Source organism: Aethalodelphis obliquidens, unplaced genomic scaffold, assembly GCF_003676395.1.
Source record: "Aethalodelphis obliquidens isolate GAN/ISIS:26980383/991018 unplaced genomic scaffold, ASM367639v1 scaffold4, whole genome shotgun sequence".
In the NCBI taxonomy this organism is placed as follows: domain Eukaryota; kingdom Metazoa; phylum Chordata; class Mammalia; order Artiodactyla; family Delphinidae; genus Aethalodelphis; species Aethalodelphis obliquidens.
Window position 1 is genome coordinate 35,870,663 of NW_020837948.1, and position 27,369 is coordinate 35,898,031.

Below are 27,369 nucleotides of genomic sequence, written 5' to 3' on the forward strand. Positions count from 1 at the left end.
GTAAGACTTTTTACCCAACATATATATTTATAGTTCTTGTACCTAATAGCATATTGAACCAGACTGTCCTCAGTTTGGCTTATAGTGTTGGTCTATACGTATTTTTAAACTTGGCAAATTGTTATGGATGCATATTTCATGAATCTAATAATATCAAATAAATGACATTAAATTACACTCTCAAAACTTAATTGTTCAACTCTATGACATAAATCACAGCAAGATCCTTTTTGACCCACCTTCTAGAGAAATGGAAATTAAAACAAAAATAAACAAATGGGTGGGACCTAATGAAACTTAAAAGCTTTTGCACAGCAAAGGAAACTATAAACAAGACGAAAAGACAACCCTCAGAATGGGAGAAAATCTTTGCAAATGAAGCAACTGACAACGGATTAATCTCCAAAATATACAAGCAGCTCATGCCGCTCAATATTAAAAAATCAAACAACCCAATCCAAAAATGGGCAGAAGAGCTAAATAGACATTTCTCCATAGAAGATATACAGATTGCCAACAAACACATGAAAGGATGCTCAACATCACTAATCAGAGAAATGCAAATGAAAACTACAATGAGATATCACCTCACACCAGTCAGAATGGCCATCATCAAAAAATCTAGAAACAATAAATGCTGGAGAGGGTGTGGAGAAAAGGGAACCCTCTTGCATTGTTGATGGGGATGTAAATTGATACAGCCACTATGGAGAACAGTATGGAGGTTCCTTAAAAAACGGAACTACCATATGACCCAGCAATCCCACTACTGGGCATATACCCTGAGAAAACCATAATTCAAAAAGAGTCATGTACCACAATGTTCACTGCAGCTCTATTTACAATAGCCAGGACATGGAAGCAACATAAGTGTCCATCAACAGATGAATGGATAAAGAAGATGTGGCACATATATACAATGGAATATTACTCAGCCATAAAAAGAAATGAAACTGAATCATTTGCAGTGAGGTGGATGGACCTCGAGACTGTCATACAGAGTGAAGTAAGTCAGAAAGAGAAAAACAAATACCGTATGCTAACTCATGTATATGAACTCTAAAAAAAAAAAAAAATGGTTCTGAAGAACCTAGGAGCAGGACAGGAATAAAGACACAGACGTAGAGAATGGACTTGAGGACACGGGGAGGGGGAATGGTAAGCTGGGATGAAGTGAGAGAGTGGCATGGACATATATACACTACCAAAGGTAAAATAGATAGCTAGTGGGAAGCAGCCGCATGGCACAGGGAGATCAGCTTGGTGCTTGGTGTCCACCTAGAGGGGTGGGATAGGGAGGGTGGGAGGGCGACGCAAGAGGGAGGAGAGATGGGGATAAATGTATATGTATAGCTGATTCGCTTTGTTATACAGCAGAAACTAACACACCATTGTAAAACAATTATATTCCAATAAAGATGTTAAAAAAAAACTTAATTGTTCAAATATGGGCAGGGGAATCTCTTGAGTTCCACTGAACCATTATCAGTCATTCAGAAGTGTTCACTTCTATGTATCAATAAAATGTGCTATGCTTAACAAATTCAGAAGCAGCAGCATTATACGACTGGAGAGTTCTTTTTTTTTTTTTTCCCTAGGCATTTAAATCTGCCATGTATTCCTATAACTAGTTCTTGGTTTGCTTTAGTTTTGCTGTTGGTGGATTTGTTTTGTTTCATTTGGGCCATCTGAACCGTTTCGCCAAACTTATAGCTTAATACATGAATTAAACCCACTTTGCTCTTGAAGATTTTCATGCTGCAACTTTCCCATTAGAGAAGACAATTTGACATTGTGTAGCTATAGATTATTATGATCACACTGAAGACTTATGTCCACTACTTTCCTTTCCCATTCCCTGTTCCAACAGTACTGATCTACCCCAAAGCTCCTGCATTTTATTCCTCTCTGTGTATATATACTCTTTCCTGTGCTTGCAGTGTTCTACCCTCCCTCTGCCTGGCTTACCCCTTAGCTTTGCAAACCCCAGTTTATGTGTGCCCTTTCCTAGGAAACTCACCTTCCTTGCTCCCCAAGACTTAAACACTCTATCTGCTTCCATCCAGTAGCTTACCCAGATACACGATATGTACTTCAAATGCCGCTGTTAGTTCATGGTGCCATATTGCAACTTATTTTTATTTATTTATTTTTCACAATCTGTCCCCCTCTGAGTGCGTGATCTTTCTGTCTGGTTAGATGCTGTATTTTATTCATCTCTATGTTCCCATGCCCACATGTATTTTCTGGCCCATAGTAATTGCTTAAGAAATGTTGGATGAATTTAATTAAGTGATACATATTACTCCATCAGCAGCAGCAGGTAATGTTTTATTTGAAATCCAGAATATATTTGTTTACTGCTTAAAAATCAAAAGTTAACCTAGAGAAGTTAGCATCCTAACCATGCATTGCCCACCCCCTCCGCACCCCAGTACCCTTTTCACTTAAATAAGAAGCTGTTTTATTCTTGCAGTTTCTGCTAATTGAGAAGGCAGTGTGATTGAGCTGCATTAATGCAAGTGGGATTTGCCTAGACATCAATAAACTCGAAACGCTCCCGGTAGGCCACTTGTAGTGTCAATAAATGTTCATAATTACTTGCTCCTTTGAGTATTTTAGACCCAACCTCCTATTCGCTCTGCTGTGAGCAGAGACCTGAGAGGTTCTTAACTTTCTACATCTTAGGGGAAGAATGTCAAACATTGCCAGGGCTCTTGGGTTTTCAAGCAAAGGTGTTGGCTGTTATCCTTGTTATTTTAAGCTGTCAAGGGACTGGAAATGGGAACAGCCACTCTTGCGCCCCTCCAGCAGAGGACTGGGGGTGAACCTCACCGTTTCTGGGTTTAGGAAGGTGTAAACCCCAGGGGCCAAGAGTGGATGACAGCTGGAGACACCGCTCAACCTGAAAGAACAAGAAAATGAATTGAGAGGCTCTGGGGGAAGGGGTGGAGGTGAAGAGCTTGGGACCTGCTCAAATAGATGGGGGAAATCCTGGCTTCCAGGCACTATGTCACCCGAGGAGTGGCTCCCGACCCACCTCCACCACCCCTCAGTAAAAGCCAAGCCAAGGCATGGTACAACCTGAGTTGCAAGCTTCTCTCTGGGTGAGGGCGGAGATTCAAGACTTGGAGAAGGTCTCTGAAAACTAGAACCTAGGACGGGAAAAGTGCCCCTGCCACACAATACAATAGAAGTAAAAACAAAGAGTAAAGGGGAGGAGAGGGTGAAAATCAGGCTAAATGCACATTACTAAGACTTTCAGAGAAAAGCTGGCTCTTCCATTTTTTTTCCTTCTTTTCTTCCTTCCTCTCTTCCTTCATTTCTTTTCTCCTTCCTTCCTTCGTGTGTGTGTGTGTGTGTGTGTGTGTGTGTGTGTTGTGTGTGTGTATAGGTGTACTTGCATTTGAAAAGGAGGTCCTACTTTTCTCAGAATCCTGTCTCTCAGCAGGGAGGTTCAAGTGGGATTGGAGTTCCTTGACTCCTGCGTGAGGAGTTTCCAAATGGCAATGAACGAGTCACATAAATATCCATGAAGTTCCTAATGACACCTCTGTCATCAGTTGTTTCCTGCAGAATCCTGAGTCGGGGTCGTCATCCACCACCCACGCTGAGTGGGCGATCGGCTGATCTGCTCGCGTGTGTATTTGTACTTTCCGGATTGAGCGGTGCACGGAATATAAACTCCTTCCCTATCCCTCCCCGCATTCACTCCACTTAAGAGGGCGCGCGCGCGTGTGTGTATATTTAGCAAAGACGCTTGGAAGAAAGTACCCCTCTTACTACCCACCAGCTCTATCCGATAGAGCAGACGTGTCCGATCTGTCCCCAGCTGAGGTGTCCTCTCCACGCTGATACGGACTATCTCGGTGCTTCCTTGTCCACAGAGCTAACACTTTGGTGTCCCGAGAGGGCGACCTGACTTCTTAGTGCGCTGCTCTCTTCCCACGGTGTGCGAGCACTGGTGCGTGCGTGTGTGTGTGCTTGTGTTTGTACACGACTGTGGGCTTGTGAGCTTCCTCTCTCTGCACAGTTCAGGCAAGGGCGGCGACGTTACTCTCCAAGCAGCCGCCAGCGACGAAAGGCAACAGCAGCCTCCGCCCCTGAGTCCCGTGATTGGCTGGTTTTGTTCATCATTTCCATGCTAGGAAAAGGGAAGGGCCAGTGACGCCCCCGAACCCGGCTGCAGAAGCGGCCGCCACCTCCAATGTACAAGGTGTCTCTTCGGAAAAAAACCTGAGCCCCAGGGAGGCGGCGAGGAGCGACCGGGTTAGGGCTGGCGGGAACCGCGAGAGAGTGCGCTGGGCAGCGCTCGAGGACCAGCGGGAGCTTGGCCGCAGAGGACCCTCGAGACCTGCTTCTGAGATCCCAGCTCCACGCTCTCCTCCCATTTTACAGATCCTCCCCCCCTCCCCGCGACTACATCTCCCCCAAACGGAGCCTTTATATGAAAAGAAGGTGAGGGAGCTGGGGCAACCAGGACTTTCCCGGGCACCCAAGATGCGCTCCATTAGGAAGAGGTGGACGATCTGCACGATAAGTCTGCTCCTGATCTTTTATAAAACAAAAGAAATAGCAAGAACTGAGGAGCACCAGGAGACGCAACTCATCGGGTAAATGCAAAGCTTCATTTTAGGATATGATAAAAAGTCAAGCCATAAATGAAATGTGAATATAGACGACAGAGTGAGGGTTGGGGTAGTATTTGTGTTGATGTCAGCTTGTGAGTGTTTAGTCTCGTGAATTAAATAACAAAGGCTGTTGTTGAGGTGTGTGTGATTCTCTACAGCGGGTTCTCAGTACGAGTTCAACTTGCCCTGTGCGGTGATAGTGACAGTTGTGTTGGTGCTGGGGCTCGCACGCCAAAGAAGTCACTGCAGAAGTATCAACAAAGAATGGGTGCCCTTGTCCTTTTAGTCCCAGGGCAGAACTCAATCTAGATGTCTTTATTCACCATCTGGTTGCCCTTCCTTCTTTCTCTGCCCTATCACTCTAGGGAGGTACTAGAGAAAGCTGGCTTCCTGAAAGGCTGAAGTTAAAGCTCAGAAAGCAGGAAATGTGTCTCCTCTGTTTCTTTACAATTCTTTGTTGTCGGGTAGATCTGTGTATCATAATTTGATTAGAAACTCCAGGTCAAACAACTATACTTCCTTATTTGCTGTCCGTGGGTAAAACCCATGGGCGTCATGGTTACAGTTTTGGAAACTGGGTGCTGTAGCTTCACACAGACTATATTTCTGCTCTTTAGTTTGTCTAGATGAGTTCAGAATCTTCCTCCACCCCAGTAAGTTCTCTAAATATCACACTTCCTTCCTCCCTCCCCCCTGGCCTCTGTGTCTTTGAAGTTTACCCGGGAGGTGGTGGCAACTTTGTGTTGCTTACATAGCTTGGAAGCGTTTTCTGAGGATGTGAACCTGGTTGTCAACTCTGTTCAAAGTCCTGTTTCGGAAATCCTGCCTCATCCGGAGGCGTCTGCTATCGCTATCGGAAACTCCACACTGGCAGAGATGCCAGCCTGGTTTTTATTTTCCCTAAGATTTATGAAAACCAAGATAGAACCCTTGCCGTTGGGGCGGGTGGGGTCGGGGGTGGGCGGTGGACAGGACTGCTAAAACGTGTGCGCGCGTGCACACACACACAAACTTAATGCACTCCGTTACTTAATATTCCTGCTCCTCCCTAAGTAATGAGAATTTAAGTCAGCAAGACGCCGGCTTAAATTTACAGAAGAAATTGTTATTTTATAGAAAATTAACATAGAAGTACAGTCGAAAGCGACTGGAAGAGAATGAAAAAGCTAATAAGGGATGGGCTGGCTGATTGTTATTCATCAACAAATCTCTAAATGGTCTATGTTGGGGGGAAAAACGCCGAACTGTATGATGTTAACACAGGGAGTGGGTGGGTTGAAAATTCAGCCTAGCTCGATTGTCAGAAAAGAAGGACTCTGGGCGGGGGTGTGGGCACCCCCGGTAGAGACCTGTGCTTCCCAGGCAGACAAAGGGGTCTTCAGGAAGGTGGTGAACCGGCGCGTGGGGGAGAGGCGGAGGCTGGGGCGTGGGGGTCGAGGCTCTTTGTTCCCTTCCCGGCTGGTGGGCTCCGAAGATATGCCTGAGCCCAGACAAAGCGGCCAAGCCTCGCCAGGACTCTGAGGTTCGGGCCCTTGGCTGGCAACCCTGGAGAGCGAGAGTGGGAGGGACGAGGCAGGCGAGAGGAGGCGCCACACGCCACCCAGGCGTCCTCTCCGGGCCTCCCTTAGCCGCCGGCAGGAAGGAGGAGCGTATCCCGAGTACTCCGGGTCAAATAACCGACCTGGGATGCGCCTCATTTCCCGGGCGACGTTCCTCCCGTGGCCTTTCCTGGACGCTGCCGGCCGGTGGGCGCTGCCCAGGGCGCCGAGGAGGAGTAGGAGGCGGGCGCAGGCAGGGGCGCGGCGGTCGGGCCAGCTGGGGGTGAGGGGATTCTCTTGCACCTTTTTCGGGCTGAGCCTGCTTTCCCTGCTCCTTCGAGATTGCGCGGGGTGGGCGCGGGTTCATCAAACAGAAGGAGAAGTGCGCGGCGGAGCAACTGCTGCTCTGCGAGAGCTGGCCGCGGGGGTGGAAGAATGAGTGAGGAGACGCGGAAGCCTTTACTGCAGGAATCAGGCCCCCTTTAAAAATAAAAATAATAATAATAACTGCTGCTCAGTCGGCAACCGGGCTCCTCCTTCCTAATTAAATCCCGCAATTACGGCCGTGCAGGCGAGACAGCGCGCGTCTCCCGGTGCCCCGCAGCGTCGAGGCGGCCGCCGCCAGCTCTTCCCTGAGCCCTCGGGGTTGGCGCTGCCGGGGGCAACGTGAGGACAGGTAGTTCCCCCTGAGCGCTGTTTCGCTTTTCCCTCACATGAAACGTTCAGAGGAAAAGCTTGTGATACCAGTTTATAATTTCGTTTCAACTCCAGAATAGTGCTTCTGGTGGAGGAGTTGACTCATCAAACGGCCTTCTTCTCCTTGACTCTCTTTCTACCCAAGCCACGTGGAGGGACTCGTTTTGAGATGAGTAAACTAGAGTGGCGGTTTGGCCTCAGAACCCAGGCCAGTCATCAGCAGTGAGGTAAACGGCAGTCCCTGACCTTTTGGGGGACACTGCGTGCCTTGCCAGTGGGCAGCGGATTCAATTCTTAGAACATCCTCCTAGATTCATATTTAGCTTCCCTGCTACCATTTTGCAATAGGCAGCAGTTTCTTTATCTATTCGACCTGCCTCCGTTTTAACACTGGAGGCCCCATCTAGAGTCAGTGTAACAAGGTTCTTGTATGCAGTATGGAGCAGTCATTCCACAGAGAAGGAAAAAGAACAGCAGCCCACCTTTCCTACCAACCATCCACATTCTCGTTTCTCCAGAGGAATATTAGCAGCATATTTGTAATATGGAATTATTGGAGAATAGGTCAAGTAATAATTGGACATTTAAAACTGTTTCCTTCGAAGCTAACCTATCAATTGCCTGGTCTGTTGACTAGTGAAGTTTAACTGAAAGGGCATTAGGGGTGTGAAGTGGTCTATTCTTAATTGATATTTTTTTCTTAATGGGAAAAATGGCACTTGTCTCACAACTGGCCTGTAATTTTACTGACTCTGTGTGCTCTTTGGTATAATTAGAAATATGTTAACTTAAGGGTCCTACAGGTAAAAATATGTGGGTATACGCATTTAATGAAATAATGTATTTGAAAGTGTAACAAACTTTAATACCAAATAGACATTTGCTTTGATTATTATTCCTTAAAACTTGCTACATACTGTTTTCCTGGGTGACTTTAAATGACACTTTAACTTACTTTCCTTACTATCTACAGATTTCATTTTTAATTTGACTGTGTACTTTAGGTTGTCTCACTAGATGATCAGCAGTATTAGTTCTGAAACTTATGATAGAAGTGACAGTGGAGATAAGCATTCATACTTAGAGTATTATCACTGTTAGCAATGGTAGTTCCAGTTTGTTCTAGGGTGGAAACACACTCTTGTAACTCAGGAAACCAGAATCTTCATGTTACTTCATATGTTATATTTGGAATTCTACTAAAAGCCATAGGCTGTAAGTTAAGGTAGTACATCGCATCTTTATTTTTAGTTGTTTGGCACTTAGGGAATGAAAACACAGAATTGCCTGCTGTTTGTGTTCAGGCTTAATTTGATGCAAGTTCTTTTCATTTAAATGACTTAAATTTTTATATTAAAGAGAAAGTTTAACCTAAGGGAACACATTCATTCCAAAGCCAAGTCAAGAAGAGCTTACAGTGGGGTTCATTGCAGGGCTTTTGGGGACCTAATTTCATGAACGAAAATTAATCTTGTGTGTTATGTACTTCAGAATTAATAGAATAAATTGTAGTGATGCCTGGCAACTCATATTTCAAAGAAAAATATTTGTAAAGACTAGTAATATAACTGCTGATTAGCTTCTGTCACTGGTATCGCATAGATGACCATCTAACTGGGTTTTTCTTAGCTCGATATAAGCAGGGATACTTTATAATATATATTGCTTTATTTCTTTTATATGTTGTGTAATTATCCCTTTAGAAGTACGTGTTGAATCTTCCTGTATACAGCCCCATCAGAGAAATGTTTTCAGTGCAGCTGTTTAGCACTCGTCTCTGATCTGGGATGAGAAACTAGTAGGGGGTGGCAACATCCTTCATGCCTTGCATTCACAGGAAGGAAAAGCCTATTCCAGACCGAGTACTACCAAGGTCACAAGCAGAAAAACCCCTTGGGACTCATTTAACCTTATACAAAGAAATTTGCTCCAGAGCCTCAGGTTGCTGGCAGCCTGGCCTTCTCACTCATGAATTCCATTGACTTCAAGAAGTGTGACTAGTTGTAAGCTATTTTCATTCAAAATTCTTTCCAGTGGTAAAAGTCTGAAATTTGACTTATCACCAGTTCAAAGAGCAGAGTAATGTGGTAGCATTTCATTAATATAAAACTGATTTAAACTTTTAAAGCACTTTTTTTAAATCTTAGAGGTTCTGAAAAGCCTCCATACAATATCATAGCAATCATTCTGCCGTATAAAAATGTATCTTTATCTACCTGTCAGTAAAGCAATCTCCCACAGATATTTAAAATGCCAGCTTACTTCTTCTGTAAAAGTTTATTGGTGGTGAAAATAATTATTTTAATTGTAGCAATCCGTGGTTAGAAAAAGATGATATTGACAGGACAGTTAGTTATTAACAAGATGAAGATGGGGAAGGTCCCTACCCCTAGAAATGGTGAGAGTTTGTGTCCATATTCTTGAAGGCGTATCTCCAAAAGTGTGAAGGTTAACTCCGTATATCCACGTTTTCATTCACATGTAATAGTTATTATCATTAGACGTGTAATATAAGAATTGACTCGGGGCTACTGAGTAGTAATTGCACCCTATGTTTCCTTGCATCCTAAATGACCTCTATAAAATGACTATGATTAGCCATGCATAGGCATGCAAGTGTATCATTTTCATCAGTAGGACAGTTTAAAATATTAATTTTTATAGAGTTCTAAATTTCACAGGGAGTAGTTGCATTTGATGCTTTGAGTTGCTTCAAATTGGAACTACATGTTTAAAAAAGAATGCAAACCAAAATACCAAACTATCAGCCTCCAATTACAGAATTCATCTAGCAGCTGTTGCACAGGCAATGTTTCCATTGATAGTAGGGGAGGATTGCCTACATAATAAACACAGATTTAGACTTTGTGACTGAGCAAATAGTCGTGTTACTTTTTTTTTTTTTTTTTTTTTTAATTTTCGGTACGCGGGCCTCTCACTGTTGTGGCCTCTCCCGTTGCTGAGCACAGGCTCCGGACTCACAGGCTCAGCGGCCATGGCTCACGGGCCCAGCCGCTCCGCGGCATGTGGGATCTTCCCGGACCGGGGCATGAACCCACGTCCCCTGCATCGGCAGGCGGACTCTCAACCACTGCACCACCAGGGAAGCCCTAGTCATGTTACTTTTTAACTATGTTTTTGAGATTCTAAAAAATTGAGGTGACATGTAATGAAATACAGATATTGAAAGGGCTATGCCTAGAGAGGTGGCTTTTTTATTCTCTGAATCCGGGTTTACTTGTATAAAGTACCAAGGAATAGTCTACTGAACAATGAAGAGGTCCATCTATAAAGGTACTAATGGTATAAATGCGATCATAGGTGTCTGTCACCTACCACCAACACCCCTGCTAGTAGCATGCAGCATGATATACTTGCCTATTGCTATTAATTGGTGGGGATAGCATAGTTAATTATTTGATATAACAGAAAATACCAGTAATAATGGCTACTGAATGAGTTTTCCCCCCATTGCAATCTCTATCTCCCCACCACCAACTATCAGGGAAGCATCTCATTGTTGAGATGTTTTGAGACCAATGTAATTTTAGAATTAGCACTTCAATTGTGTTTTATAAATTACTTTCACGTGCAGAGCTCCACTTCTCACAAAGTCAAAGCATATTAGATAATGTTTTTGCAATTTTCAAGGTAAGGTAAAGTCACGGTGGCTTTACCACCGTGAAAGAGAATATTGTCAAAGGACATATGGGCTAGCAAGTGATAGAATCACAAACATGCCCAGATCACCTGACATTCAAAGACTTCTTACTCCAAAACAAAAGCTCTTTCCATTATGTCTGTATGTCTTCTGTGACAATCTTAGGAGTCACAGTTACACAGATGCAGGAGAATTGGCCAAACATCCTGTCTCTATTGTTAAACACAGCAGGGGAGGGAGGGGCTAAAGGGGAACAGAACTGCCATGAGAATTTTTTTCCTGAAATACTACAAAGGTCTTTTCTTTGGATAAAAATAGTTTTATTTCAAAAATAATAAGTAAAATAATAAGTGTAAATGATTCTCCTGATAAAGTCATATTCACCTAATCTTTATAATACCTTTCATCATGCTTACACCTCTTCTTCTAACAGGTAGAAAAAGTTGTATCTACAAGTTGTCACCAGTAATCTAAATCAAATTATGTATTATGCTGTTTATACAAAATGCTTCTTACTTTCACAAAGCTGCCATTGTGATTTGTTTCAGAGATGGTGAGCTGTGTTTGAGTCGATCACTTGTCAATAGTTCGGATAAAATCATTCGAAAGTCTGGCTCTTCAGTCTTCCAGCATTCTGTAGAAGGTTGGAAAATCAATTCCTCTTTGGTCCTAGAGATAAGGTGAGTTTCTTTAATAAGGCATAATAAATTTCATATCATGTTCTAGGATACATTGGGCTTGGCAAACTTATATTGAATGCTTGATTTATAGTTTAAGTATGAATACTTCAGTAAGAATGAACAGGCTGTTAATGTTTCTCACTGAAGGATGTGAAACTATAAAACTGAAATCATTATACAGCCAGAAATATAAGGATGAATATGTGAGTTTTTAATATACTGTCTTTATACTAATGAAATAAAATGTTCGACAGAATCCTAATGTTTAACACACTTTTCTTTATTACTCAGGATGGACGTATATTTTGAGAATTATCTTTAACTTCTCTAAAGTCTTCATACTGATCTTGTGTTTTCTCACACTGGATATAAGTAGAGCTTATTCAACTGCCATTTAGCCAACAATTATAAATAAATTTGACTTATTCTATGAAGGGGTATTTCTATGTGTGCTCCTATAATAAAAATCTCAATAATTATACCCTAAATAGGTAACAATTAGCAAATAAGTCTTCTAGAGTACAGGTTTATTCTCTGTAAGATTCTGGTATTTTTGCTTAGATAAGCTCTTGAAATCAAACTCAGTGCCTACATATATCCATTATATCTTGTTTTCTTCAATTATAATTCTCTAATAAGAAAGTTAGGGCCAGACCTTCCTAATTATGGAGGAAGCAAGCAGATCATTTTCTCTATAGTTACGTTGCTCTATTGGTTGGTATGTTTAAATCAGCATTTCAGTAAATCAGAACTCTTTAAAAAAGTTCAAGAGAACAGCCGTCCTCTACATAATAAAATCATTGCATTTTTCTAGTATTGGCAAAATGCTAATTACTCCACGATTGGATACGAACACACAGATTTTGTAAGAGTAGGTTAGTGGTTACGAGGGTAAGCTGCTGATCTGCTGGGGTTTCTACCTCCTCACTTCTTGGATCACACGTACGTATAATGTAGATTATAAGCCCCTTTAAGGAAGAGTCTACTACCTTCATCTTTAGAGTATGCATCGCAATTCATAGAATGCATTGCAGCAAAGGCACTCACTACATGTTGAAATATAGTTGAAAGAATGTCTGGAAATTAAAAAGAAATGGGTGCAATGGAAATGCAGGAATGGTTAGACTACTTTGTTTTAAAGCTTTCAAAGTGACTGGAATGGAGACAGGAATCAAACCATGGCAATGTCAAGTGGTGTATGTTTGGCTGTTTTTAGTTTAGGGTGAACTTTGTGTATTTGTAGGCAGAGTGCAAGAACAGTGAGATGAGTAGCATGTGATGTAGTGCAACTCTGACAGAGTTTATAAATTGGTGTCTTCTGTGTAGAATATGTTCAGAAAGCAATATTTATTTCAACTGGGTGAAAAGAAACTTAAAGCAGTACTAAAAATTAGCAGATTCCTTATAAAAGTACAGATTTTCATATACTCTTAAGAAATTTTAAAATGTGACAACTCTGGACCTGTGTTCCTCCTGAGAACTCTTTGGCCAAAGCCAACACTAACCACGAGCTCTCCAGTTTGACAGTTTTACACCTGGAGCTCCCTTTTCTCATGATACCTACCTAGTGTCTTCCTCACTAACTCATACTCCTATACCCACATTTGAATTTAGAAACCCTGTAAGGGAGGAGATAATTATGAGGAAAAAGCTACAGGATATGGAACTAGATGGGGCCATAAATACAGTGTAGTTGAGTTTAGCACAGAGTAAGGATTTATGTTTCTTAGAAGTAGATTGGAAAGAGAGAAATATGGGTGATTAAAAAAGAAAATATTTGATCTCTGAGGATGCCTAGAAAGAGAACCTTCAAGTTTGAATGATTTGGCAAGAAAGGTGTCAATTATGTAAGGCTCTGTAGATCAGGTAAAGGAAAGTAATGGAAGAAAGTAAAGTAAAATAAGAAATTGTAACAGTTTAATATATCTAGCCATGCTAAATAATATATCAGATAAAGTCTAATAAATAAATTAAATACATAATTAACAATAGTTTAATCAATATATCTGGCCATGCCTTCCTAGTATCTATGAAAAAATGAATACTATAGATGTGCATGAGGCTACATCTATTGCTATTTTTAAGATATTCAAGCTAAGGGTATTTAACATAAATTGACCCAAGCAATTTATTATTGCAACTTTACAAATTAATGAGGGTTGCATTCATATCTTTGAGGGTGATTTATTTTCAATTATAACAGCTAATAATATGAATGAAATGTTAGTACTCTTCATATGGTTCTCCTTAACAGATAAGTAAACAATAAAACAGTGAGCAAATATTGAATAAGACATACAAAGTTGTCACTTCCTTACAAGGAAATAATAATTTGTAAAACCATTACTGTACAATGTACAAACAGTTCATAAAAATTATAATTGCCTATAGCTGTAGTGACTAGTAAGTATCAATCAATTTGACACCTATAATAAAAAATTTAGAATATAAAAATACCTGATTATTGGCTTAGCTTTCTTTTTAAGTCATACTTGAAACTAATCTTAAAGTATTTTGGTTATTTTCCTTTGTTTTTTCCCCACATCTGTAGCATTTATGAAGAACCACATTATTTTGTGTCTATGAGTGGGTATGGGCATATTTTACAAGTGTTTTCAAAATTCTACTTTGAAGCTTTTGATTAAGATGTTACAACTAATCATTTTTAATCTTACATGATTGAACTCTGCTTACAAATCTTTCTCATTTAAAAAATCTCATTAAACTTAATAATGCACTTGTGATATTCCTAATAAATTATTTATCTATTTGCATTAAAATGTGAAACAGTCACTGAAGATAAATTGTTTTTCCTTACATTTGTAGACATGATTTTCTTTCTTATTACTGATTCTTCCAGCCCTATATGCACTCTGCCACTTTCATAAGCACATCAAGAATTGATTCATATATATTCATCAAACAACTGTACCTCTGGGGAGTTGTCTGAGAGAGACGGTTTCATGTATTAGTTCATTGTACTTTGAAAATTCATCAAGATTTAGGGAAGTTCATGAATTCCACAGCTAACTTCACAATTAAACTAATTAGCTTGGTTAAAGGCTTGATGTTATTGGTAGTAGTTCTTTATTATTGTAAGCTAAGAAATGATACATTTAAGATGTATCAGATGTTGTGAGTATATCTGTGAACATTGTACTGAGAAATTATCTAGTCAAGTCCAACACTTGTGACTTGACTTTTTTCATCTTCGGGTTGTTTCTTTCTTTCCCCCTCATTTTTCATATGTTGGATAGAAACCTAAAGAATTACATACAGTACCAGATATGGATGTATAGAAATGTATGAGCTCAGCTACTCATCAGGACCGGAATAAGCACATCATAATTAGTCAGCAAAAATATTTTCAACTCTTAGTGTCATCATATATTGAAGTTCTTAACCAGATAAGGTTTGCAGGTTGACTAAACATAATTGCAAACTTATATGTGCTTCACCTGTCAAAAAGAATTTGCTGTTGCATGCATTGATTTACTTTAGAAAAAGGTCCACATACAATTCAATAGCACACGTCGTGGGTAACACAGCTTGTTAGTCCCAGAGCCAAGCTTCAAAGCCAGGCCTGACTGTGGAGCCAGAGCTCTTATTATGAGATAAATCTTCTGGAAGACTATTGTTTAATACTAAAAATGCATACTATTAAAATGCATCTTTATGAAGTACAGAGAAGTTGAGTTTTTTGCTCTAAAATAATATAAGATAGTATTCATCCAATATTACCAAATGCTGGGCCAAATATCAAATGTCTATCTGAGGTGTAAACTAAAAAGTGCTTTCTTCAAGCTTTTTTGAGACAATTTTGCCTTTTCATTTGGTTGTGCTCAGGGTTTTTCTTTTAATACTAACTAGAATATTTTTCCTATGACAGCTAAGACCCTTAGCTCAGAAGCCCTTACAAGCTATAGGTTATGTTTTTTTCAGAGCTTCGAGGCATATTGCCTTGCAGAAATAATCTCTTGAGACAAAAAATTGTGTTCTGTCTGCTTTTTGTAGGCATAATGAAACACTTGGCATTTCTTAAACTTTTTTTTTTCTTTTTAGTAAACTATGTCAGTAACAACTGAATTGATTCACTGATTTTTGTCTAGAGTCAAAAGTTTGCAAAAACTGATTCCTAATATATGTATCACTACCTAATTTGTTTCTCAACTTGAGATGCATTCCAGCTGTAAGATTTGCCTCACAATACTTGCTGATGGAGTCAACAATGTCATTTAGATTAAATTTTAGTTGCCACAGCACATGTGCTTGTTGTTGACAGGAAACCTACAGAGAAGAAAGAGTGGCACCTGGTGATAGGTTAGCTATATGTAACATTTCACAAGTGAAAACAATGTTTAGAAAATTAATTCCCCAGGACTCTGCAGCTGCTATTTCAAGTGGTGGGTGATGTTGAAAGGGAAGTTCTACTTGAAAATTCAGCTGAAAAGTTTCTGTATAGAATCTATTCCTGTCAGTTTCACAGTCTAAACCAGTCTTTCAGTTTAAGCCAGCATTGCCTAACAAAAAATATAATCTTTATGACTAATTTTTTAGTCTTACCAAAAGTGAAGCATATTTCCTGATTTCTATCAGTTATCTTTATCGTTAAAACAGTTGCTGAACTTAGGTGTTCGCTTTTCGAATAGGGTTTCAAAAGTTACATTATGCTTAACAGAATGACAGAGACCTGTAAGGAATCTTTTGTTGTTACTGTTCTTTTAAGTCACACACAAAAAACACAATCCTCTGCTTTAAAAATCTGGTAGTAACTCAACCACATATTACAAAAACTTATTCTGGTACAGCCTGCATATTAAACATCGGCTTTTGTTGATTCATGCTTCCTTAGAGCCCAGAAGTTAGAGTTTTCTTTCTATCTCTCTCATTCTAAAGTAATTTTGTTTAACTTGCTGTTTTCATTTATATCAAGTACATTTTGAGCAAAGTGTATATATTCTCCTTGGTAGTACTTAACGTGTTGTTTCAGTTCAGCATAAGTACAAGAGTTTTTCAGGCTTCCAGTGATATTTAGTTAATTACATTTAAGCACTAGTTTTCTTCTTTTTTTTTTTTATAGATTTACAGTGTGAACAACAGTTAGACTTAGCAAATCCATAGAACTTTTACAGTCCGTTAAATCTATAATCTAAAAATACCTACAGCCTACTAGGGAGAAAAAAAAAACTAACTTTACTGTTACCAGAAAATATTAAGCATTTTATCAATATATTCACTCATAGTAATTATTTTCAGTCTTTCTTGCATCCTACACCAGGAATCTTAGCTCAGATAGTTTTCCATGTATAGATTTAAGCCCTAAAATAGAAACAAAAGTTTGGTTCAATGCAGGATAAAGAACAAACTAGAGACATTCAAGGTCCCCCCACCCTTTTCAGTTTAAAAAAGCAAATTCAACACTAACAATTGTTCTGAGTTTTCTCTAAGAAACTTACATTTTTATATTTTGATTAGACTGGGTGAATTGGTATTTTGTATTCTGTCTTGGAAAATACTTTTACTATTTTTTACTGTTTCCATTTAAAAAGTAAACTGTTGAGCCTGTAAGACATCACTGGAGTAATACATACAATAGTATCATCTGTACTTAATAATTATTTATCACATTAAGCATTATTTTCTTCCTGAACTCTTACAGTCCACTTTTTAAATATCAATTTTCCCTAAGAATGAATAAATTAAAGGTGTTCTCTTATACTCAGATTTAGAAGACATATGTTTGAAAATATTTTTGCTGCTAACTTTCTATAACACAGCAAAGGTTCTGTGATTGCAAAGTCCCTCTTGCTATCAGTTGACAAGCGTTTAAGTGTTAACTTTATGAGTAAGGGGATTTTCCGTTTTGGATTTCCAAGCTAAAGAGTCTTCTTTGAAATCTGGACCTCTATTCACTTCATGCTTGCAAACATGCCACTACTTGTGAGTGGCATCTTCAAATACTTACAGCAACCCCTTTAAATTATGTTCAAAGGAAAATAACACCATCTAGTTTGGCGATCTGACCACATCCGTGCAGTCTTCATTTTAGAGTCAAGCTTGTCATTTTCACAGGAAATGAAAAAAATTTTTTTTGTTGAAATACAGGTGTCAGGCATTATTTAATTTTTTCACCAAACGAGTAAGTGGTAGTTAATTTGTACAAAAGTTGATTGCTGCTCTTGGTGCTAGCTGTTAACTTTTGTGAAGAATCACATGTGCTTAACATAATGAAAGAGTTCTCAATTTTCTGCAATTCATATGCTCTATGGCTGCTGATTTCACCAGCAATTCTCTTCTTATGTAGTCTGTACTTTGTTAAGATTATTATAATGCCTGATAATTTCTATTAATTTTAAAATTTCATTTGTAGGGCATTTATATAGATTTTGCTGTACAAATTTTACTCCTTGCAAACCTGAAATTCCAAACATTTGAGAAAAAAAATTGTTTTTTTTTTTCTTCTGTGGTGTGTGGGCCTCTCACTGTTGTGGCCTCTCTCATTGCGGAGCACAGGCTCCGGACATGCAGGCTTAGCGGCCATGGCTCACGGGCCCAGCTGCTTCATGGCATGTGGGATCTTCCCGGACTGGGGCACGAACCCGTGTCCCCTGAATCGGCAGGCGGACTCTCAACCACTGCACCACCAGGGAAGCCCGAGAAAAAAATTTTTTAAATGGTCTCTTTTTCAGAGAGTTGATGGGTGTATTCCTTGTGTATAAAATCTAGCCAAATAAAGTATTCAATCATCTGGTTTCCTAATTAGATCACACGTTAAAAGTGGGACCTATTTAAAGCAAACCAAAATAAAGAAAACAAAAAGAAAGATGAGTTAGTTATTTTACATCCCTCCTTGCTAGTCATGCTTCTGGTTTATGAGTATGATTTGGGGAATTGCCCTTTTGATGGAGTGATAGGAAGAGATCATATTTTGTGCTTAATAATAAAATTTATAAATAGTGATGGAGCTTAAACAATAATAGCATTAGAGGAAAATGTCTATCTATCATGAATGTTATAATAATGACATTGTTTTGAGCATTCTGAAAATTCAAGCTTGCCGTTAAGAGCACTTCAGTAAGTATTATCCAACTTCCAACCGAGAAGACTGCTTTCTCAGATTACTTCTGGGTGGTATATGTTTGGTAGCATGAGGATCAAGCAATCCCAAACTTTTGTAAGCCAGATTCATAGATTTCTTTGTCAATATAATTCTCTCAAAAACTTACTAGGCTCCTGAGCTATTTCTTTGGAGTTTGTTCCTGGTATGAATAACCCCACCTAAAGATTGCTTCTGAACACAGTTCTTTAGCCTTCGGATTCTCCCCTAATTATTCTGACCTAACCCTCCTTTTCTACAGTTTATTGGCAGCTACTCTTAAAACGTTTGAATCTATAGACTTAGGGGAGAAGACAATATCCTTCTTGCTGCTGGCGTGGCTCTGATTTATAGTTGTATCTCTTGCTAATTGTATTATTGGAGTCATTTAGGAGGTCCCAGTTACTGGACTCTCACACAGTTTAGATTATAGGCCGTTGCCAGAGATATTCTCCTCCACTCAACTTTCAACTTGGGTATTTCATATCTGACTTTGCCTCTTAGTTCCTTGCTAAAATGAGTAACCAACATAAAACAACATACTAGCACCTTTTAACCAATTATCCAAGAGCAACAAGCTTATTACATATAGGGTATGACTCCTAAGTTATTATAGACCACAGTTTTATAAGGTGCTATTCTGTATCATGCCAAGAGTCACCAGCTTTCCAGGCAGCCATATCTATTTTCTTATTTTCCATCATCTAACTTAATATGTGCGTATATGTGTATGTAGTATCTCATATCTTTTATCAGATTCTTTATTAGTTATGGGATAGGCTAAGCTTCCATAAAAAAGGAGACTTTAAAATACAGTGAATCAAACAAATCAGAAGTTTATTTCTTTCTCCTATAGTGATGCACTTGATCCACTCATATCCTGTTTAAGAAAACCAATTCATGTGACCACACCCAGCTTCACTTGGGTTTGGAAACTTGGAAATGTTCTAGCTGAACATCAGTGTGGCCAAGTAAAACTTAGAAGATTCAAATAGGAAAAGAAAGAAGGGAAGAAAGAACACTGAGGAACAGTTAGCTATCTCTGCCCTGCAAGGTCCAATGTTCTATCTGTCCATCTTTTCCTCTAATATAGCCATCTTATTTCCTGGATCCTTGAGCTTGGAAGAAAACTTTCATATATATGTATATGTATATGTATATGTGTATATATATATATATATATATACACACATATACACATATATACACATATATATATAGTGCTGTAGTTTAACTTTACTTCAAATAATTATAATATACACATGATTTCGATAAATGTTAATAATTTTATTAGAAAATTCAATCCTTTTAATAGAGTTAACTAAATTATGATTCTAAACAATTTCAAGTTTTTCTATTCACCTTAACTAGACAACACTGAACAAAATAGATGATTATGGATAATTAAGGCTGGCAGAATACTGTCTAGCTAAGGAAAGTCAAGTCATGGCAATAGTATTTCATTTAATAAACTTTTCTATAAATTTTGATAGGGGGCCTTTTTCACTCCACAGATAGGTGTGTATACTATATATCTATTTACAAAATCATTGAAAAACTATGTACAAATGACGTTTTAAAAATATATTTTATTTCCTTTAGAATCTACTTAATTGGTTGGTTTAGTTACCACCTGAATATTAAAGTTTAGTGATTTACCAATTTATATCTTATCATATGTTACTTTGTAAATGATATTACCAGTCCTTGGACATGTTGTCATTAATGGAAAACTTTGCTTGTATCTCAAATATAGGAAGAACATTCTTCGTTTCCTAGATGCAGAACGAGATGTCTCAGTGGTCAAGAGCAGTTTTAAGCCTGGTGATGTCATACACTATGTGCTGGACAGACGCCGGACACTAAATATTTCTCAGGATCTGCATAGCCTCCTACCTGAAGTTTCACCAATGAAAAATCGAAGATTTAAGACCTGTGCAGTTGTTGGAAATTCTGGCATTCTACTAGATAGTGAATGTGGAAAAGAGATTGACAGTCACAATTTTGTAATAAGGTGAGCTTTCTTTTGTTCCTAAAGATTGTAATTTCTTCAAAGACCCTTTATTTAGGAGTAGAACACTGGCAGAAATGTTTAAATCTAATATTAATATTATGAATTATTGAAATCTCAAACAAATATTTATCTTTTATGTCTTTATTTGTGTAGTATCCAAATTTACACTTATCCTGGAATGTAAAATTAAAATTATTATATCATTGAAAGAAAAGATGATCTCATAGCAGTAAGATTCACACCAGCTTTCCTTTTTGGCCAAATGACAATTTTATTAAATATAATACACAGAAAAACTATTTTATTCACTAATAGAAATAATTATTTATTTCTATTAGTGAATGAATTAATTCACTTAATTAATTACATTCATAATCCTATTTCTATTCAATAAATTGTATTATTGTATTTATTCATAAAACTATGAACATTACTATACAATGATATAACAGATATAAGTTAATTTTAGTTTTTTAATGACAACTATTTAGCATAGTCTAAGAACATAATTTAACAAGTTTATATTTGATACCTTGGACCAAATTGCTTTCATCACTCTTTATACATGGTACTTGTGTATGGTAGTATATTTTAGTTTTTTAGTTTTCTCACAAAATTAAACATAGCTATTTGTTTTTCATTGATGGTCAGCAGATATTTGATGAGTCACGTGTTTAGTTCTAGCTTTTGATTAACTGAAAAAAAGACAACAGTAGACTTAAGGTTGTAATGACAACAGATATTAATTAGCACTTTTTAATTCTCAGTATATCTAAATAGAGTTTTTTGGCTTGTTTTAGTTCTTCAGAAATATTTGCTGAATAAATGAAATGCGTATTTTGAAATATGAAATACTGCAATATAAAGATAGATTGGAAAGTATGCTGATTTGCCATGTTGACAAATAACTTGAAGTCTTGAAGCTATGCTGGAATCCAGCCTTTGAAAGTATAGATCTTGAAAAAAATCTTTTTGAACTATAGTATTAAAAATAAATACAATTATATAAGTATTAATCATAAATAGGCAACAGTTTTTTATAAAAGAATAAATAACCATGAAAAATCATAAGAGAATACTCTCAGGGAATACAATTCATAACAATGAATATAACTACAAACATTTTGCCATACTATCGTTTCTCAGTTGGATGCAGGGTCAGAGATTGATTTGACATCAGTTGAGCCTTTAAAAACCTGAACTTTTAAATTGATTGAACTGAAAGAAAACCTTGTCAATATGTAGATATACCAAGAAAATTGTGTCCAAAGAGGAGACAAAAATATTTGACGAGGGAATGACAGTGGAAGTGGAAGTAATGAGCTTCAAACTTTGAAGTCTGTGTGAAGTATGGCTCTGAAGGAAGAGTAAGGCTTCTAGAATTTCTGAAGAGATTAAAATCAGGGGGCAGATTAAGTGAAGAGGAAAAGATTTTAGAGCACAGTAGAAATTGTTGCAAGGTGAAGAAGAGAATTTGTAAGGTTGATTAATCCTGGAGGGCTACAGGATCCGAATGTGACTGACTCCTTGTTCCTACACCCCTTTAAGCTTTAGCATTGGGATCTACATAACCCACTAGATTCAGCCTCACCTTTAACTCTGAAATTAAGACTGTAGTGTCAGCTAACACCTCAATCAGATCACATAATTATCTCCTCTCTTTTTTTGTGATGAGAACAGTTAAGATCTAGTATTCTAGCAACTTTAAAGTTGATAATACAGTATTGTTGACTATAATCATTAGGCAGTGCATTAGATCTCCAGAAGTTATGTTTGTTGTAAGTCACTCACTGGTGTTTGAGCATAATCAAACTTCAAGAGGTTCTTTATACTTTTCTAAGCTATGATTATTTTAAAAACTTATTTAACAAGAGCACAATAGTGACCAATCCTGAGTCTATAATTGTTATGCTCTTACCAAGAAGTATAAAAAAATGAGGATAAGCATCTTAATGAAGGCATGAAAATTATTGCCATAATTGTTTTTTATTCTTTTCCTCCTATTTTTACTGCTTTCCAAAATTAGAAGTTGGAATGTTGTAGATTAAAGTATATGCTAGGGAAGTGTAGCCCATGATTGGGATTCTGATTTTCCAGGTAAACTTTGGCAGGAATACATTTTGCATTAGAAACAAATAATCCCTGGAGAAAAACCTTTTTCTTTTGTAATAATACCTAGTTTGGAAAGTCATCCCTTTGAGTCTCATGGACACAAGGGACTTCAATGACATATCACTACCAGACCTCCATCCTTCCTAAAATTCTAATCTTTCTCATGGCATCTGACTCATCATCTGTGTGCCAAATATCTTTTCCTTCCCCAAGAGTATATGACCTTTTGTTTCTGTACATGTGTCCATTCTACTCTAGAACATCAAAGAGGACTTTTGCATTAAACCTCAATCAAAGCCCTATTCCTTGAAATAGTTTGCCATCCATGTCAAACTGGTTAATATTGTTACAAATTTTAGTAACAATCTTTAAAAATCTTTCAAATTTCCCACCTTCCCAGAGCTCTATTGTGTGTATGCATATCAGCATAGGTATAGATAGTTTTGGTTGGTTGGTTGCATGTGTAACCTGTTGTTCCCAGTTTGTTTGTTTCCCATTTTTCTTGTTAGATAGTAAGTTTGTTATGAGAGAGATAACTGACACCTGATCTGCTTGCAGAGGGCACTGTTAATTCAGTGACCCCCTCAAGGATCAGATTCACCCAGGTATTATGTTCAAGTTGACCTCTAACTTTATAAAGCAAAGCATTATCTTTAGATAATATCTTCATTCAGCATTAGTTAGATTTTAAACTTTATTTTTTCTGAAAGTACTTTAAAGAAATAAAATGCTATCTTCTTTGTTTAATGATGTACAGAATGCATTATCATATGCACACAGGAATCTCTTGCTCCAAACAGTTGTGCTATTGAGGAGGAGGGCGAGGTGCAGATACATGGCATTATTGTCCTGTGAAGTGTAGTTCTGGAGAAAGTTATTTTTAATATCCCACAATATTTTTAAATAAGCCAGTGAAAAGTGCTCACGTTGTATTTTTGCCCATGTAATGGTAACTATACATAAATGCAGACACACACACAATGTCATGCATTTCCTCTCCTAGAAGAGATATTCCCTCAGTGGCTGTTTGTATCATAAGTTAATCAATTAAATTAAATGCTGGGTTTTGTGGGATATCATACAAAATAGGAGCTTAAAGGAAAAAAATGAGGATAAGAAAATCAAAGCCTTACTTTGATTCTCTAATTACTGATTAAATATTGAACTGATTTGTAAAATCTAGGTTTCATATGTACCTAAATAACAGAAAACTGGACATAAGAGAAATAACTTTATTTCTTAATAAAAAATGCCTAAAATCATAATTCAAATAATAGTGTTATGTCCACTTGATCAGTGATTTTTATATGTGCAACCCTCAAGACAGTTAGTCTATAGTTCCTCAATCAGCGAGTGCCATGTTGTAAGGAAGAGGCCAGGATCGAGAAACATGGGTGGTCAGTCACTCACTCAGGTTGAAAATATCATGCTTTTCTTGACTTGCAATTCTGTCTGATAGGGAAAATTCATAAAGGATAGTAAAGTTCTTGTGATGTTAAAGATCTTGTCATACAGCTCCAGATAAGCAAAAATTTAGTTTAATCTGGCATTGATGTGTCAGTTATAAACCTTCTCTCACCTGGTAAGCATTAGAGACACTGTCCTATTGATATTAAATTCCATATTTTATATTTGGATGGCCTGACATATGCTAAATATTGGAAAGAGATGGAGTCAGTGCTGCAGAGGAAAACCGTCACCCAATATATGTTCCAGGGGTCCGAGGAGAGTTCATTGTAGGTGATATTGGATGAAGTTGTACACCTTGCTGTACTTTAGTTTTCTAATTTAGAAACTGAGATTACTGTATGAACTATTCCTTTCTTCCTTAGAGTGTTACAACTTACCTACTCACAGAAACCACAGAATTGTCTCTACGAAATCTCAGCCCTAAGTTTACCCCATGTATAATTACTTATCTAAAGGTTTGCTATAATATTTCAAGAATCTAGAGTTTTGAAGACATAATATGTCCTTTATATATCACTGTAGGTAAAGGAAAACAGGGTTAAAAAGCTCCCTTTGTGCAATCTGTTTAAAAGTATCTTTGAATCCTTTCTTGGGTCTTTTTTTTTTTTTTTTTTTTTACTTGGTGTTAGGTGTAAAATTATTGTAACAGTGCATATCTTACATTAAAGAATACAACTATTTAGTGGAGAAAATTGTTTTGGATTTTGCAAAATGATATATAAAGTGCTTTTCAATTTTCCTGCCTTTATTTTTCACATTTTTTGGATATTTTAGTCCCATATATTTACAAAAACGTACATTCTAATATCTGTATTGTCTATACTCAAGAATTTCATAAACTTAACAATTGTGGTTTTCTAATGAGAACCAAAAAAATCAGATATTTCCTAATTTTAATGCTGAAAGGTGGTGGAGAACAAATTCTCATTCCACCTTCCCTGCTCTTCTCTTCCCCCCCAGGTAAGAATGATGGGGCATTCTTTCCATTCTCTGGGCTGTCTGTGGATAGTAGGAAATGTCAGGCAGCCTGTCAGTACTGGTTTTCCATAGAAGAGGGATCTTGTCCAGCCTCATCTAAAGTAAACCTGGTCCCACAGTGTACTAGCTTTGATGTTATATAGAGAACACTGGGGGAGGGGTTACTTAACAGTTGCAATTGGCAGCTGGTATTTTTTGACCATCAAATGCCACTCCTCACTGTGCTTAAACAGAGATACTAGAAATAATGAGTATGACTTGAATGATTCAGAAATGGTTAACCAAGAGCTGCAAAACACTTTGTTGTTGTTGTTCTGGCTGGTTGGAATTCCAAATTTAATTTTGTTTGTTTATTTCTCTCTTTCTACCTTCCTTTTCTGCATTCTTTCTTGTCCCCATCTTCTTCTAGCCTAGACAACTTTGCTCGTTTTTCCTTTGTTAATCAACATCTTCAGTTCCTGCAGTGCTTGACCAATTTCCTTCTAATTTCCTCTTGGTTCATATTTTTTTTCTTAAAATATAGGAACAGCAATGAAAGATCACTTAAAATAGCCATTTAAATATATACATATTTATATAAGTAAATCCTTGCTATTCAGACTGTGGTTCTAAACTACCAGCATTAACATCACTTGGAAGCTTGTTAGAAATACAGAATGTCAGAACTTGCACCAGACCTGCTGAGTCAGAATGTGCATTTGATCACAGTGCCCAGGTGATTCTTATGTGCATTAAGGTTTTCAATGTTCTGGAATTCTCAATATGCCTAAACAGTATGGTCTAGGGAAGCTGGGACTCCCCACCATGTCTGATTTAGTTATCCTGTATCTTTAGGACCTAGTACCAAATTTGATACATTAAAGTATGTGCTATTTATTTATTGAATGAAAGAATTAATGTAGGAATTGAGAAAATTTTGGTTTGTGTTCATGTATTCTTGCCTTAGACACTGAATACAACACTGGATTCCAAAATTAATATGTAAGAGGAGTCATATATAAGGTCATTTATGGTCATTTAAACCCTTAAAATTAAAAAGAAAATACAGAAATATGATGAGTAGTATAGTGAAATGTCCTAGATATTGGGAATCAGAAAAGCTGGGTTCCTGACAATTACTAGAATCACTATGTTGTACACCTGAAACTAATATAACATTGTAAATCAACTATACTTCAATAAAAAATAAAATGAAAAAAAAAATAAAGCCAGGAAATGTAGTATTGGACAAATACCTTAGGTTCTAAACATGATTATTTCCAACATCCAATGATATTAATAATAATAATAATAGGCCTATTATTTCAAAGTGATTTTCTAAGTATCAGTTGGGAAATATAAATAGTAAAGAAATGCATAAACTGTAAATCTAAACTAATGTCGACTGATATTAAAGCACACCTAGCTTGAGTCAAATGTTGTAGTTGAAAGTTAAATTTATTGCCACTTTTTCTAATAGCCATGACCATTGGCTAGAAATGCAAATTCTCTTTGTCTTATATAAACAAGAAGTCAAACCTTCCTCAAATTTATCAAATATCTCAAACGTGTATATAGTTGACACTGAATAACATATTAGATAGTATGAAATGTGAAGACACAGGAACACTACTCAGATAGGAGTGTCTATAAAATCTAAGTGTATAAAATTAGAAAGAATTGTAGTGAAGAGATATATTTCTTCAGGAAACCAAAGTAATAAGATAAAAATGTTTTACTTTATGATGATCTAGCTTCCTAAGAGAAGGGATGAGATGTTTCACAAAAGAAAAAGATGGAAGAATTTACTTACCTTGACTGATACAATACATTTTTATAACTCAATGTTTGATTCTTCACTGGTGGATAATTTATGGCAAACTTTAAATCATCTTTTTTGACCTTCTATGAATGCTAACTCTTTTATAGAAAAATAGACTCTTCTCTGGGAGAGAAAAAATATGCCTACTTTTCTACGTGTTCACAGAAATGGCCTTATTTTTTTCCCTTGCACTCTCACTGAGAATGTGCTTAAATAAAATGTTTTAACTGCAAACAACTAAGTTTCTGGTAGGGAGACTGGTGCAGGCATTAGAAAGATATTTTAAAATTCTTATTAATTAAAATAACCGCTTTATATTTTAGAAATACCAACATTGCTTATGTGATATTTGCTACATATATTTTCTACCTTATTTTTACTTAATGGTTTATTCATATTTTTAATCTGAAATTTTATAGTTTAAAAAAACGGATTATCTTTGTTATTTCTATTGATTTTAACCATAAAATTCATATTCTGGGTAGAAATGAGAATTTCTATTTTATTCTAATTATTTATGGTTTTTAAAATTTTACTGAAAACTAAATATGGAATTGTTATGGATTGTGATGTGAGGTAAGGCTCTAACTTTTTCTTCCAATCATGTCACTCCTTGGAAAAAAAAGATTTTATCTACAAGAGATACTTTTTTTTTAAATGGAAATGACAATGACTTGACAAACCATTTTAAA

At 37.2% G+C, this 27,369-nt stretch overlaps 1 protein-coding gene across 2 annotated transcripts in view; it reads left to right on the top strand.

Annotated features, from left to right (window-relative positions):
- Positions 1-4,176: 4,176 nt before the first annotated feature.
- The window catches only part of ST8SIA4 (ST8 alpha-N-acetyl-neuraminide alpha-2,8-sialyltransferase 4), a 104,640-nt gene continuing 81,447 nt past the window's right edge, over positions 4,177-27,369 (top strand). Inside the window, exons 1-3 of one of the 2 annotated variants that reach the window (XM_027100538.1) lie at positions 4,177-4,613; positions 11,075-11,206; positions 20,059-20,316. In XM_027100538.1, coding sequence (XP_026956339.1) covers positions 4,501-4,613; positions 11,075-11,206; positions 20,059-20,316 — 503 coding nt within the window. In that variant the 5' untranslated portion in view covers positions 4,177-4,500. The remainder of the gene's footprint in view (positions 4,614-11,074; positions 11,207-20,058; positions 20,317-27,369) is intronic. The other variant, XM_027100536.1, reaches the window with a different exon arrangement.